Below are 13,719 nucleotides of genomic sequence, written 5' to 3' on the forward strand. Positions count from 1 at the left end.
TTGGAGACTATCGTGACGGATATATGATGTGCGGGATGGATTGGACAGTGGACGAAATCCTCCAGTGCGCCCAGCTCCCCCGTTCTTTATCTCTGTCTTACTGACATTAGGCTCTTCGCCCTCAGTTTCTTTCCCTCGGGATATGTCCCCATACTCTCTCTAAACTGACGCTCTGGAACGTGAAACTGTACACACCTTCCTCTCCCACACCCTCCACTTAAGTACACCACTCGGGACGATGAATCATCGACGTATATATGCCTACCACGGCTCCAATCTGACATGTTGCGGTCTTGGGACCTCCCCGATCATTTGGAAGAATATCAGGTCGTTGTCCTCTCAAAACAGGCCCACTTGCTCTTCGCCCACTTTTTCTCTTCCACCTATTCTCTTGCCCATTCCAAACTCTAATATCCCTCCGTTGGACTTGAAGGCCCGCAAACCCCGCCCCTGTGTGCCGAGCAATACCACTATCGCCAGTACGAGTCTTTCATCCTCTCCTCTCCACAGCTCCGAGCGCTATTTAGTCTCACTTCTTCGACATCCATTCCCAATTCCATGTGAGGATTAAACCTTCGCTGTCGTCTTTTCCTCCGACCCCCGCCCTTCAACGCCACGATCACGCATCGCGGCTTTTGACTCCCAATTACTCCCCTCGCCATCATCTGCTTTTGCCCTTCTCTCTTCAGCATTATATGCTACTTTATAGTGCGGTCATTTGCGCTGCCTCTCCTATTGCGACCCCACCTCCATGATGGATGAGATGGATTGTACATGGGGCTAGTCACCGTGTACGTTATTACCAATGTATCCCGTTGCAATCGATTCTGCGTGCAACTCCCACCATACAAGTAGAGCAGGTGCAATGGCTGATCGGAGATAAGGCGTGGAGAAATCATAGGCGACTGTCAGACCGATCTCCATTGGCACAGGACCCCCGGTTATAGAGGGCGAGGACGTCCGCGAACCTCGGCGAACTGGCCAAAATTTGTCCGGACCAGAATCGCCCAAAACCGCCAAAGTTTGTCCGGATTTCGCGGACGTCCTCCCTGCGGGGGCTATTTTTCTCCGGATTTCGGGTACGGCCTCCAAAAAGAAAAAGAACAAGAAAAATAATAATAATAATCGGCCTGCGCCAGACTCGCTCTTTGAGCACATTGTGAGGCTCGTTTTGCCCTTTATACGGGACAAACTGCCTTTTGGACTGTCAGTGACCCCAGAGAGGCACACAGAGTGACCAAACAGGGCGCCGCCACCTCAGTTGAGGCTGATGCCACACCGCTGAGCGCCCGCCTGCGCCGGGTTTTTGTCCGGCGGAAAGGACGACGGAGCGATCGTTAATCTTATCAGCCCGGGATGGCTCGCGTGGTTTAGATCCGACGACCTCGTGGCGTGCCCCGCTTCGTCGCACCAATCCGATTCGCCCCTCTTGCTTCAGCCGCTCTCTCGTCAACGTCGTCGTCCACTTCCGATGATTCTTTCAGCTCTGGCCATACTCTCGAATAACTAGTACCGACCGAGCTGGCAAAGATGGCGCCACTAGGTTGTAATTCCAAGCTTCAAATATCAACTCCTTCGACCTCCTAGAAGAAGCCACGCCACTTTGCTAGCTCTCTATGAACTTGCTGTGAATAGGCGACAAATGCTTCCCTCCCACTCCTTTCTCTGCGAAATCAAAAACTCAAGTCGGACCAGGCCTGAAGATATACGTACGGCACTAAAAAGTATCAGGATGCATGCTGGATTGACTGGGCGGATTGGACGATAGATTCAATATACACTTGAGTACGCCCCTCTGTCCCGTTCCTTATCTCCAGTGTCCTAATCCTAGGCTCTTCCTCAGTCTCGGTCCCTCATATTTCTTGGGAGCATCCACACGCTTGACCTCGCACAGCGCGCTCGAAAGCGAATTGTATGTACCTTCCTCTCCTTTCTTCTCGTACCGTCTCCTCCCTCAAAACCTCGCTCATAACCGTCCACGGACAGCTCTACATCTCATAGTCTCCTAGTCTCACCTATTGCAGTCCTACTATCGCCTACATGCACGACCTCCCACTTCGAAGACCCCCAAATAGACCGACCTCGTCTCCAGCCACGCTCCGCCTCTCGCCGCCTCTTCCCTCGTCGATCCCAACATATATTTCGACTCCATTCTGGCTTCGCAGACTTCTCCATCGCATTCCCACCAAACGAATGATTACGAATGCCGATCCGAACCCTTCTTCCTCTCATACCCGCACCGTCGAGCGCTCCTAGCCCTAGCCCTACTCTAACCTCGTCGGTACGAACCTTCGCTGGCGTCTGCGCCTCCGGCTCTCGTCCCTTGTCCCTGATATCTAGAACTAAGCGCCGCCAGTTTCTGTCTTGGCCCGCACCGGCTCCCCACTCGCGCCCCTTTCGTCTGCATTCTCGACGGCCTTTATTTCCGGGCCTCCGACGTCCCATACTCTATCATTCCTCGTTATCACGGATCAACCGTCTCTTTTGTCCACGGGGACAACATGTCCTCGATATACACGTCCGATCTCTCGCCGGAAACCGAAATCGCACTTCTGTAACGCCCAATCCAATCCCTCATCCCTCACTCCATCCACACCTCAATGCTTAGCCTTCCGATTCCACCCGCTTCGGAAACGTGCGAGGCAGGACGAAGGAATAAGTCAGAATCTGGAAGGAAGACGGATACGGATACGGAGATGGACGCGACGCATGCGGGAAGAGGGAGGGGTACGAAGGCGAAGGAGAGGAAGGCGAGGCTGGCTGGCTCGTGAAGTACCTGATTCAGAAACAGTGGGCGGACGGTAAGAGGAAGGAGAGGATGAGTGTGATGAGGATCGGCGGAATAGGATCGGGAACGGAGAACGGTGCGAGTCGAAGGTTGAGGAAGAGGGGCAGGTGAAGACGGATTGGTCAGTTTCCTAATCCGCCAGAGGTGAACGTTCTGTTGGGGACGTGAGAGGTCGTGACGTGGTCGAAGTTGCGAGGAATAGGGTGAGGGCGAGGGTGAGGGTGAGACTACTGTCGGCGGACGGAGAAGTGTATTTAGGGCCAATACAACATCTCGCCCGGCAGAGCTCATCGACCTTGACTGACGCTCTCCACGCCGGATCAACCATCGGGGGAGGCGGCGGGGGTAGTGTTGGCACCTGTGACTCCAGGCATATGCGGGAGTACGGGTGGCGTTGTGGCGAGCGGCTCGAGTAGGACCGATCATAGACATTGGATGCAGGTCGAGACAGGAGGCTTTCAAATCCTCGGTACGTGACTTTTACCGTCCCATCTGAGGGCATCGAAGATGTCGTCTTCATCATTTCGTTCTATCTTTCGTGGTCGCCGTTTGGGCTTTTGAGCGGTCTGATGTCCGTCGAGCTTCGATGACTCATGCGCCATCGGAAGCCTTCATGGTACCGTTCTCAATATTGGGTATAGCGGTCCTCTGGAATATACACGACACATATAACACCCCTCTTGTGGCAGAGTATATGCTTTGAGACACACCTAGGCAACGCGCGTTAAGGTTACGTTCTTTACATCCGTCTCGGGCGTATATGACCCAATTGGGACCGGTATTATGTCGCGACGGACGATCATAGCGAGCGTCCTTGTCCGTGCTCTTGTAGGTTGTTGGGAGTTATTCATTTAACAATCGAACTCGGTTGGCATGCGAAAGTGCTCCGTCGGTATTTGACTTTTCATTGTGGGTGGACTTTACAGGACAGATAAATGAGGTAGCTTCACCTAAGTTTGTGAAAGCTTGTGCTTCGCTCTTTCGAGAACTATTCTCTTGCTGAAGCGGAAATGGACTTAGAAGGCGCGCTCGAACCTTCGTGTGTGAGTCTGTGTATCCTAGAGTGGGGATGGAGCACCGTCGCTCTCACAGCGCAGACTACGATATATCCCGCCCGTTGAAGGCGCTAAGGGGCCGGCTGAAGGAAGACGTACAACTTGGTGTCTTATCCTCATGACCCTGTCTTACACTTCAGCATGGGTCTCACCTTCTAACTTCCTTCGGTTTATTATTCGATCGCGTCTGATCCGTTCTATCAGCTTACCTCACGATATTTAACTCCTTTCTCTTATATCTAGAGACGGTTGGATGTACTGTGCCTAGGTCTTTCACGCCACATCCCTACCTCGTTGTCATCTTTTTTTTTCTCCGCCTTTTTTTTTCGGTTTTTTGTTCGTTATTTTGTTACATTTTCCTTCATATCTGTGCTGTCCTGCTGTCCTCGGCGCCCTTGTCTCGACGTTAGTCTTCCCTGAATCCTAACGCCGCTGTAGCCTCGCCGACGTCTCTCGCACGCCCTTCTCGGGCCTTTCCACTGAGAACTATGACGACACCGCGTTGATTTCTCAGAGTAATCGGGTGAAAGCTGTAGGCTTCAGGAAGAACTGCTGTAATCGAGACTGCTATTTTGAGGCGTACTCAGGTTCATAGGGCTCGTGTCATACTCAGTATTTGGGTGTGCAACTCACGGGACCGGAATTGGAGATGCATGATCACTGCAAAAAATAAATGTTATTGATGTGATAAATGTAAACCAAGATACTGTATGGGAGTTCAATAAAATGATCGAGTGCTTTGGTAGCGCAGAGGTTGAGTATGTATTTCCGATTCGCACGTCGCCCTGGGTCATATGTACAAGTGCGTGTGCTCATCACGAACTCAAAAGAGATACTGTGGCGTTAGCAGCAGCATCTATAAGATTGAAATCGAAGGTTTCCGAAACGCCATATTTCCTCTTCGCTACTTGCAGCTTAAGAGTCTGCTTATCATCTACTTTTGTGATTACACGCCCGCTATGTTTTCCAACACTATGAGTGGGACCGCCGAGAGACCTTTCTGGTTTGATTACATTTTTGGAAGGGTAGTGGACTATGATTCTAGTGAGTGCGCTCCATTCTCCGTATCATCATAGTCGTATATATATAATCCGCATCCTGCACAGCTATTTGGAGGAGACTCATAAACGACAAAGAGCCCGTACTTTTCATTGGCGAATCACAGACAAGATCGCTTCCTATAGCTCTTGGGATCATGAGAGGAAGCTTCGAAGGAGTATACGCCTCGACATATGCCAAGCCCGTGGACCAGCATGTTCCCTCACGGGAAGATGTGATTGGGATACAGAAGGAGCGTATCAAGAAGAATGACAGCGAGATCGAAAGAAGGGGCAGTAAGTGATACTCTCATTCAAGGGATTGGATTCTGACATTCTCTTTCTTAGTGTCCCGTGTCATCACCAAAACGGTGGTCGTGGAAAGTCTAGCCAGTTTCGAGAGACATCTTGACCAATGCTGTCTCGACCCGTTCGACCAACTATTCAGTCTGCAAGCCGACGGCACAAAATTAGACAATTTCTTCCTCTCTCATCCTTCGATATCCACGCGGAACATTGTTTGGCAATGCCCCTGGGTTCATCCTCGACAGCGCCCGTTGATCTCTGCCATTCTCCTCGATTTCATCAAGTCCGCATCATCCCGTCAGCAGGCAGGCGATGCACTGTTTATCGGTGTCACCACGCATCGACCATACTACGTCCAGTATCAACTTGATGGTGTCTTTAGCCAGGCAGAACAATGTGGATATACAAGGCTCACGATGGACACAAAATTCATTCGAGCAGCCATTGAGCATGGCTACGAACATCGCACCGTATTTGAAGCCAAAGGTCGTGGGAGTCACATTGAGCTCATGGATAAAATGGAAATGTATGGCTTCGTCAAAGAGTGCGTCACCTTATCCTTTCATTTCTGCACGAGTTTCTTTTCATTTATCCACTTTTATTATTTTAATAGAAGCCCTGGCAACTTATATGGGGAGTCCTTTTGGCCATACTGAACCGTGAGCATAGCTTAAGCTCGTTGTTTCTTTGGAGCTGACTAGATTCATATAGACGACAGTCCATCTACGCAGTAGACTTGATCCATCGACAATGGCTTATATTTTTGTAATCTACTTACAGGCTACGAGTCTCAGGAATTTTATCTACTTTCTATGTTTCTTCTGGGCATCTGAAACATCGACCAAACTAAGTGCCGCCGGTTTCTGTCTTAGCCTGCACCTGCTTTCCATTTGTGCCCCTTTCGCCTGCATTCTCGATTACCCTCAATTCCGATCCTCCGACGTCCCATAGTCGATTATACATTACTATCACGAATCGATCCGTCCACATCTCAATTGAGAAAGCACGACCTCGAGATATGTTCTCAGAAACGGGCACCGGAACTGCAACGAATACACAGCCGCCCAATCCCATTCCTACTTCCATCAATCCGTGTTCTCCACCCCCCAAGTTCCGACCCGACCCGACCTCACTCCCGATCTCTTCTCTCGCTGAACATGTGCACACTCGAAAAGAGGCAGATAGAAGAAGAAGGTGACATTAGCGAAAGGTAAGGACAGCAAGGAGAGTAGGGAGAGTGAGAAGCAGAAACTGCGTGAGGCGAGCGGCCAGGTCCGTGACGTGCGAAGCAGAGAGGCTGGGAGGAAGGAGAAGAAGCGAAGAATGTGTGGTGGTGGCGGTGGTAATGGTGACATTAGTCGCGGTGTGACGAAAAGAGGAGCAAGGAGGTCTGTGTCGAATTTTCACAAGCAGAGGGTTGAAACGGGATCACGATCGCTTTGCATTCATGGAACCACACAGAACACATCCTTGAGTTGACTATGAGTGGATCACCGCACGTAATAAAACGAGTATGAATGAGCGAATACATCTGGAGTAGTAGAATGTGGGTTGGAAAGCGTTGTCAAGTCTCCGTATACCGAGGTGGGAGCCGCATAGACTTGGCTGTTACCACCGCTCCTCTCAGACCACTATCACTTTCCTCGATGACGCTTGGCTCTTGAGTGGGTGGTAAAGGTGGTAGCGGCCGTATGCGGCTCTCCGAATCGGACGAATCTGTGACTGGGTCCGCCGCAGTAGTAGTCAGGTTGACATCAATGTTGCTGCGTTGTCGATTGTAGATGACGACGGTTGCAGAACCGGGCTTTGGTCTAGTCATAGGGATGGGAGAAAACTCGGGGTCCAGTGCAGCGGCCGTGAAAGGAGTGATCATGAGGTTGGGATCTTAAAAAAAAGGAAATCAAGATTAGTCTCTGCACTGTCTTGCACGCATGTACACAGCAAACAGCTGATAGGCAAAGGGAAATTAAGCGTAATAGAACACTTACTTCGTTCGGTATGAGTCTCTACGGATCCTCCCTGCTCTAGCGCATCAGACTCTCCTTCTACACCCAGTTGCTCAGTCGCAGAAGATAAGACGTCATCCCCCATGAGACGTCCCTCGCGATCCCTTCTCCGTGTTTGTCTCCTTCGGCGAAGGAAGAGAAAAATTAAGACCGCTCCAACTGAAAGGAGAACACCAACGACGACCCCCGCCGCTATTGCGCCTTTGTGCGAGCTCGAGCCGTTACCTGCCGCCAATGATCGAGATGAAGTAACAAATGCCGTCGGGGATCGCAGGATGATATAGTCTATGTAGAACGCCTGTCCTTCGGAGGCAACCACCTCGAGATTATGGGCTGTGTTCGGGTCTAGTATCGTGGCATCCATGAGCTTGTAATTGTAAAACGGATAGGTACCATTGATGGGGTACGATAATGTGGTGTTGCCGAGGCCATCAATGGTATACGAGCCGAGTGCGCCTGAGGAGGTGTTGCTTAGGAGCATTCCATGCATCTCCATGTAAGTCGCACCTGAGGGTTCATGGTCAGCGAGGATTAAAACAGGAGAGTAGCAGAGTGAGTAACGATTCTCACCGCAGAAATCGAGAGACATGGTTGCCCATGGCATCGTGGGGCCTATCACACTTGAATTGAACGACGCATCCGTCAAATTAAAGTCTGGAGGCGCTCCGGCAGGTGGGAAGTTGGGGAGCGTGTGTGTCCAGCCGCCTGGAGAAATCAGGTACGGACTCGTATCGTCGATGAAAACCCAGGAGGTCTTCGAGTTCGGGTCCGTTTTTGGTATGGATGTGTTCGTAACTGCTTCGTAAATGATGTAATCAAGCTGGAAGTCCGGGGGGGCGATGTCTGATGTGGGGACCGTGATTGACAGTGTGTGTTGCGTGGGCGACAAGGAGGAGGCGCTGAATACAGGGACATGGTATCGAGTGTTTCCTTGGGCATGGGCCGTGTATGGAGAATCCACGGATTCTCCATCAATAGAGAATGCGATGGTCGTGTTGGAGGAAAGACCGTCGTTTGCGCCTGCTGTCTTGCAGTATACAGAGACTGATATGCCTACGCACAATGCTGAGCATGATTCCAGAACACAGTCATTCTTCAGGGAACGTACCCGTAAAGTTGAAAGTCAGTGTCGATGTCACGTTCGCAGTACTCGTCGTCGTTCCCCAAAACTCGGTTGAACTTCCTAGGTTGGCAACGTAAATTCATCGAGTGAAAGATGCATATAGCAGATGGCATACCTTGTTGACCGACAAGCCAACCATTCGCTGCCTCCTCCTGGCTAGTAGATTGGGGCGAGTATTCAATACTCGGGTCGGAGTCGTCGACAAGCACAAATATTGACATGCCAGCACGCAAAAAGGAGCGGATACGCCTCGCAATCAATACGAGCGGTGAGGAAGGAGGAGGTTTCAACGGACTTGGAATTGGACAGATTCTTATACGACCACATACTCCACCCTTGATCGCTATCTCGAGCGACCATCATATAGTGCACAGCGCAACATCCAACGAAATCTCCGATGGTGATGGGACGCAGGGCATAGACACCTAAAACTAGATCGGTCAAATTCGGCTTGGACCCGCGGCGATACTACCTTTGGATAAATGGATGGTATCAAGATGCGAAACGAATGATGAGGTTCATCAGGACTCTCCACTCCGGACATCGTACTGGCCAATCACTACTACCATGTACTTGGAGTTCTCGTCCTGTAGGAGGAAAAGTTAATGGTGGTGGATACACACAAGAGCCACGAGGTGAATATGAAGTAGATGGTGACTGTCCGTTTTCTCGCCGAAAGCTATTCGCGTCATCGTTATCTCGAGCAACCATCAAAGGTGTCAAGGTGCCGAAAGGTAAACAAAATGATCAACAAAAACAGTATATACGGATATCCACAACACTTTTCTTAGTACTGCGCCTTGGTCGCTCCTAAGTCCAAGCTGAATAGAGAAAACCATGCGTCGTCTCCTGATCCCCAGCTGGGAACAAAATGAAACGTGAAAATGCTGGACAGTGGCGGAGCAGGTGGAATGGGCTGGGATAAAATATAGTCGGAAATTTCTAGTAACCAAGAGCTCGCGAAGTCAGCTCAATGTATCCCCTTAGGCTGTAGCTATCAGCACTACAGCTTGATTGTAATGCTCGCGCATAAGTAATCGAACTGGACATGAAACCCGTTCGAGACCAGACCAAGCCAGATGCTCTTCAGTCATATGAGAAGACTGTGGGATACGGCCACCGAAAGACATAGATTGAATATAATAGTACCGTTTGATTGATTAGACAGTTCGACAAGCGTAGGCGAAAATGGGTCAACTCGTACGTCGGATCTTACCCGGTCCTATGTACAAGCAGGACAAACCAAAGTTATACGGCAGATATAATGGTGGTGTTGATCTAGCAGGAAGGTATAAAGCAGATATTTGAAGCGAGCAGTACGTAGAGAACGAGCACGAAGGGGAAAACGAGAACAGGATGAGGGACTACTATGAGGGAGCGAGGGAAGAAGTGATTCCGCGGGGAGAGCGCCAAGACAGCGTCGATCTTATCAGCGCGAGATGGCTTCCGTGTTGCTCGCGTGGCATCCTTCCGTCGACCTCGTGGCCTCCTCCGTCAACAAGCAACCTCCAGCACCCGCTCCTCCTGGCTTGCTCCTGTCACCGTCTTCAAACTTCAGCTGCTCGCTTGTCGTTAGTTATCTGCCCTCGATACTCCTACTCACTGCGGCGATGATATCCCTCTTGAGTAATACACATACTCTCGAATATCTTCATGCTGTTGGTTTATAGACAGGGCGACTCAGCCATGTCTGGAGCGTGTTCATTCCTCTGCTTCTTGTCAGCTTCACACCCTCATCGAATGACTCTTGAGCGCATACGAAGCGACGTCGGAGAGTACTCAGACACAAATGTATGGGCGGGATAGATTGGACGGTAGACGGATCTGTCGAGTGCGCACCTCTCTTGCATTTCTCATCTCCCCTATATTGACCGAGCACTCTCGTCCATCTCGACCCATTTTATCTCTACCTCCGTCGCTTTGCTAGACAGTTCGGTAACCCAGTTACGCTCCTTTTGGCCTTGCGAACCCTGTTCAGTCCACTACCCCCTGGATAATCGCCATGAATACAAACCCTTTTTTCTGCCGTACCCGCATCCTCGGACGTTCTTCAAATACAACATCATTTCTTCCACGCCCAATCGAAATGTAACACAAACCTTCATATACGTCTGCTGGGGTCTGATCCACCAACACCAGGCGGTGTTCATTTCTTCATGTTTAGAATTCTACGGGAAGCGGGTGATCCACCTTTGACATCTGAGACTCGGACGCTAATGGATCAGAGGATGTACGAGTGTAAGTTTGCTCTTTGGAAAATTTGATATGTCTGATCTTTCCATCAGGCGCTGTAGCTTGTTTGTTTCGATCCAGAACATTTGGGTACCTTCAACGGTCAAAGCATGTGTGGCACCGGCAATGTGGCGAGTTGTTTTGATAGTCGCCGCCGACTCATACGTCTGCGATCTCAAGTCTACGAAGCCTGATGCCGTCCTTACGATCCTTTACATCTCTTCCAAACCTGTGATTGTGGTTGAAGTTAACCATGAATGGCCGACGCGTTGTCGTTCCAGCTGCTTGACTCTTCACCATCAATCGCCATAAACGTCTTTTACAAGACATTTCCCTCGCAATTTCACGCTGACTATCGCGCATTACTGTCTAGAGATATCTTGGACCCAAACTGAGAGCGGACACTTCGGTATTCTCTTCTGCTCTCCGTGTCCTCGCTCGTATCTTCTAGTCACCCTTCCCCGCAACAATCTGTCTAGTCTATTTTCAGGTATCAAATGTCCAACCACATCCTTTCGATAAGAGTACGAATGGGATCAAGAACGAGGTGTGGCTTTTTCTCGGGCCATTTCGTATCTGGTCATTTGGGGAATTACTTCCTCACGGCGAATACGCATATGACTTCGTTTTCCGGCAGTGAGGGCACTCCATTGCGCAATGTGAGAATTCCGTGAACGTAATTCGGACTGTTTCTGGCTTCGATAAGACTCTGCTCTCAGGGCTTGTCAACTGCTTTTAGGCTGACGTCCATCTGCGTAGACTCATACGCTTTGTACCTCCTCCTCCTACAGAGCCCAGCGCTGTATCTCCGACATACCATGACGGACGACAAACCACACCAGGCCACGTTAGAGAAAGACAAAGACTCCGACGACCTTCGCTCGTTCAACAGCTATGATGTGAAGGGGTTGAAACGAGGACTGGCCCCAAGACATCTTACGTTCATATCTATTGGTGCTTGTATCGGAACAGGTGTGTAGAGGTACTGAGACTTTGACTGGACCTTTCGACTAAATATCCGTCGACGCCACAGGGATATTTCTGGGTATAGGAGGAAGTCTGGCAAAGGGTGGACCATTAGGTACGCACAATCATTGCATATACCGTTATGCTTCATGACTCTAAGTTTGGATTTGGCGCGGATAGGCGTGTGGCTTGCATACTCCCTTATGTGCACCGTTGCGATCGCTGTCATGCTCCTCGTCGGCGAGATGGTGACTTTTCTTCCAGTACAAGGAGGGCACGTCCGACTCGCAGGCCGATTTGTCGACCCTGCACTTTCATGTGCCCTGGGCCTCAATTATTATCTCTGCTGGGTCCTCATCCTCGCTGCAGAGATCTCCGCGTCAGCCGTACTCATCTCGTTCTGGACGACCTCGATCAACATCGGAGTATGGATAGCGATTGCTTTAGCTCTCGTTCTGGCCATCAATCTATTCGGCGTCCAGTATTATGGAGAGGCGGAAGTCGGCTTTGCGAGCCTCAAGGTCATCACGATGCTCGGGCTTATCATCCTCTCGATTATATTGGATGCGGGTGGTGGACCCGACCATAAACCGATAGGGTTTCAATTTTGGAGAAATCCTGGGCCGTTCGTTCAGCATCTTGGGATACCGGGATCTAAAGGACGCTTTCTCGCTTTCTTTTCCGTTCTCACTCAAGCAGCGTTCACCATCAGCGGAACCGGTAAGTCTACCTAGCTTTCTAAGATACTTTGTTCTGAAACATTCTGGCCTGTTATACCTAGAAATTCTTGCCCTCGCAGCCGCCGAAACTCGCAACCCGCGCAAAGTCCTTCCTCAGGCCCTTCGTACCGTCTGGATCCGCATCGTCATCATCTACTTCCTCGGTTCCTTCGTTGTAGGCCTCGTCGTCGCCTCCAACAACACTGCCCTCGGGTCCACCTCCACTGCTTCTGCCTCGCCCTACGTCATCGCCATACAAGCCGCCGGGATCAAAGTCTTACCCTCCATCATCAACGCCGCCATCCTCACCTCCGCGCTCTCCGCAGCCAACTCCGACGTCTTCCTCACCTCTCGCACTCTCCATTCCCTCGCCACCCAAGGCCACGCCCCTCGCATCTTCAGAACGACCAACCGCACCGGCGTCCCATACATCTCCGTCATCTTCTCCTGGTCCTTCGGTTGTCTCGCTTTCCTGGGCCTCAACTCCTCCACCGAGAACGTCTTCTTGTTCCTCGTCAACCTCACCGCTATCTCCGGGACTATCACCTGGCTCGTCATCGCGGTAACATATACCTGCTTCCGTCGTGGGATGGCCGCACAAGGTCTCGATCGGGCGACTGTACTTCCTTGGAGGACGAGGTTCGGGTGGCCCGCGGCGGTGTGGGTCATTTTTACGATGACGGTTATTACGGTGTTTAGTGGATGGGAAGTGTTCAGGCCGGGGGAATGGAGTACTTCAACGTTTGTGTCGAATTACTTGCCCATATCGTGGTTTGGGGTGTTTTATTTTGGGTATAAGTGGTATTTGAAGAGTCGGATCGTGAGGCCACATGAGGTGAGTGGCGTATCTTTTGCGCTGCATGTATGTGTTGGGGCTGAGACAGTACCTTTGTGCTTGATAGATAGATTTTGTCAGCGACCTCGATATTATTGAGGCCGATGAGAAGTCGCATGGTGCAGAGGAGATCGCGCCGCCTAGTTTCCTGCAGAAGATGATGAGTGCGGTCTGATCCTTTGAATGTGCATTTTGAGCGTAGAGAGCTTCGTGCCACAGCGTAAGTATCCGTACCTCGTGTGAGCCTAAAGCCTATGGGAACTCTCTTGAACGATGCCCGTGTGGCTGGACTGAATCTAAAGATAAATATCTCCTACTGTGTAGCACAATGGTAAGCGACTCTCGAAATAGTGTTGCAAATAACCGAATACTCCTAGAGATATCAAGAAATGTATTGAAGACCGCGGTCTCTGCCAGTACCCACTAGTTCCGATCCTCACTATGGTAAGTGCGAGAGTCACTATGTGTATCGTCGTATAGTTCGATTTTCAGTTCGACAAGCGCAAAAAGCTGTTGGGACTCAGATATTGACGCATAGAGCTGCGCCGTTCTGTGCTGTAAATCAGGACTAGCCCAAGCTGTATAGCGGAAAGCACCTTTGAACATTGATTGAGGAGGAATCTAGACGATAGAATTTGCAGATAAGAAGTAC

At 50.5% G+C, this 13,719-nt stretch overlaps 5 protein-coding genes across 5 annotated transcripts; 3 read left to right on the forward strand and 2 right to left on the reverse strand.

Moving 5' to 3' along the window:
• Positions 1 to 1,693: 1,693 nt before the first annotated feature.
• Positions 1,694 to 2,598, forward strand: STEHIDRAFT_125272 (uncharacterized protein). Its single transcript, XM_007309580.1, has 3 exons — positions 1,694 to 1,785; positions 1,844 to 1,912; positions 1,987 to 2,598. The coding sequence occupies exon 3, from the start codon at positions 2,041 to 2,043 to the stop codon at positions 2,254 to 2,256; it is 216 nt and encodes a 71-aa protein (XP_007309642.1). The 5' UTR covers positions 1,694 to 1,785; positions 1,844 to 1,912; positions 1,987 to 2,040; the 3' UTR covers positions 2,257 to 2,598.
• Positions 2,589 to 3,712, reverse strand: STEHIDRAFT_150069 (uncharacterized protein; the record flags this gene model as incomplete). The annotated part of the gene is made up of 1 exon (XM_007309581.1): positions 2,589 to 3,712. A coding segment is annotated over exon 1 (630 nt), but the record flags the coding sequence as incomplete, so codon positions are not given.
• A 1,090-nt stretch (positions 3,713 to 4,802) lies between these two features.
• On the forward strand, positions 4,803 to 5,842 carry STEHIDRAFT_161962 (uncharacterized protein; the record flags this gene model as incomplete). The annotated part of the gene is made up of 4 exons (XM_007309582.1): positions 4,803 to 4,887; positions 4,950 to 5,177; positions 5,229 to 5,730; positions 5,800 to 5,842. The coding sequence occupies 4 exons, from the start codon at positions 4,803 to 4,805 to the stop codon at positions 5,840 to 5,842; spliced, it is 858 nt and encodes a 285-aa protein (XP_007309644.1).
• Positions 5,843 to 6,750: 908 nt separating this feature from the next.
• On the reverse strand, positions 6,751 to 8,536 carry STEHIDRAFT_161963 (uncharacterized protein; the record flags this gene model as incomplete). Its single annotated transcript, XM_007309583.1, has 5 exons — positions 6,751 to 7,070; positions 7,175 to 7,699; positions 7,763 to 8,245; positions 8,301 to 8,375; positions 8,431 to 8,536. 5 exons carry the CDS (start codon positions 8,534 to 8,536, stop codon positions 6,751 to 6,753), a joined length of 1,509 nt encoding a protein of 502 aa, XP_007309645.1.
• Positions 8,537 to 11,365: 2,829 nt separating this feature from the next.
• STEHIDRAFT_134689 (uncharacterized protein) lies at positions 11,366 to 13,699 on the forward strand (the record flags this gene model as incomplete). Its single annotated transcript, XM_007309584.1, has 5 exons — positions 11,366 to 11,519; positions 11,581 to 11,628; positions 11,694 to 12,233; positions 12,295 to 13,094; positions 13,682 to 13,699. 5 exons carry the CDS (start codon positions 11,366 to 11,368, stop codon positions 13,697 to 13,699), a joined length of 1,560 nt encoding a protein of 519 aa, XP_007309646.1.
• Between the last annotated feature and the right edge of the window lie 20 nt (positions 13,700 to 13,719).

This window comes from Stereum hirsutum (genome assembly GCF_000264905.1).
Source record: "Stereum hirsutum FP-91666 SS1 unplaced genomic scaffold STEHIscaffold_18, whole genome shotgun sequence".
Lineage (NCBI taxonomy): Eukaryota > Fungi > Basidiomycota > Agaricomycetes > Russulales > Stereaceae > Stereum > Stereum hirsutum.

Bases quoted from the DNA above. Each gene is read 5' to 3' on its own strand.
- STEHIDRAFT_125272 (XM_007309580.1), top strand. From the start codon at position 2,041: ATGCACGACCTCCCACTTCGAAGACCCCCAAATAGACCGACCTCGTCT.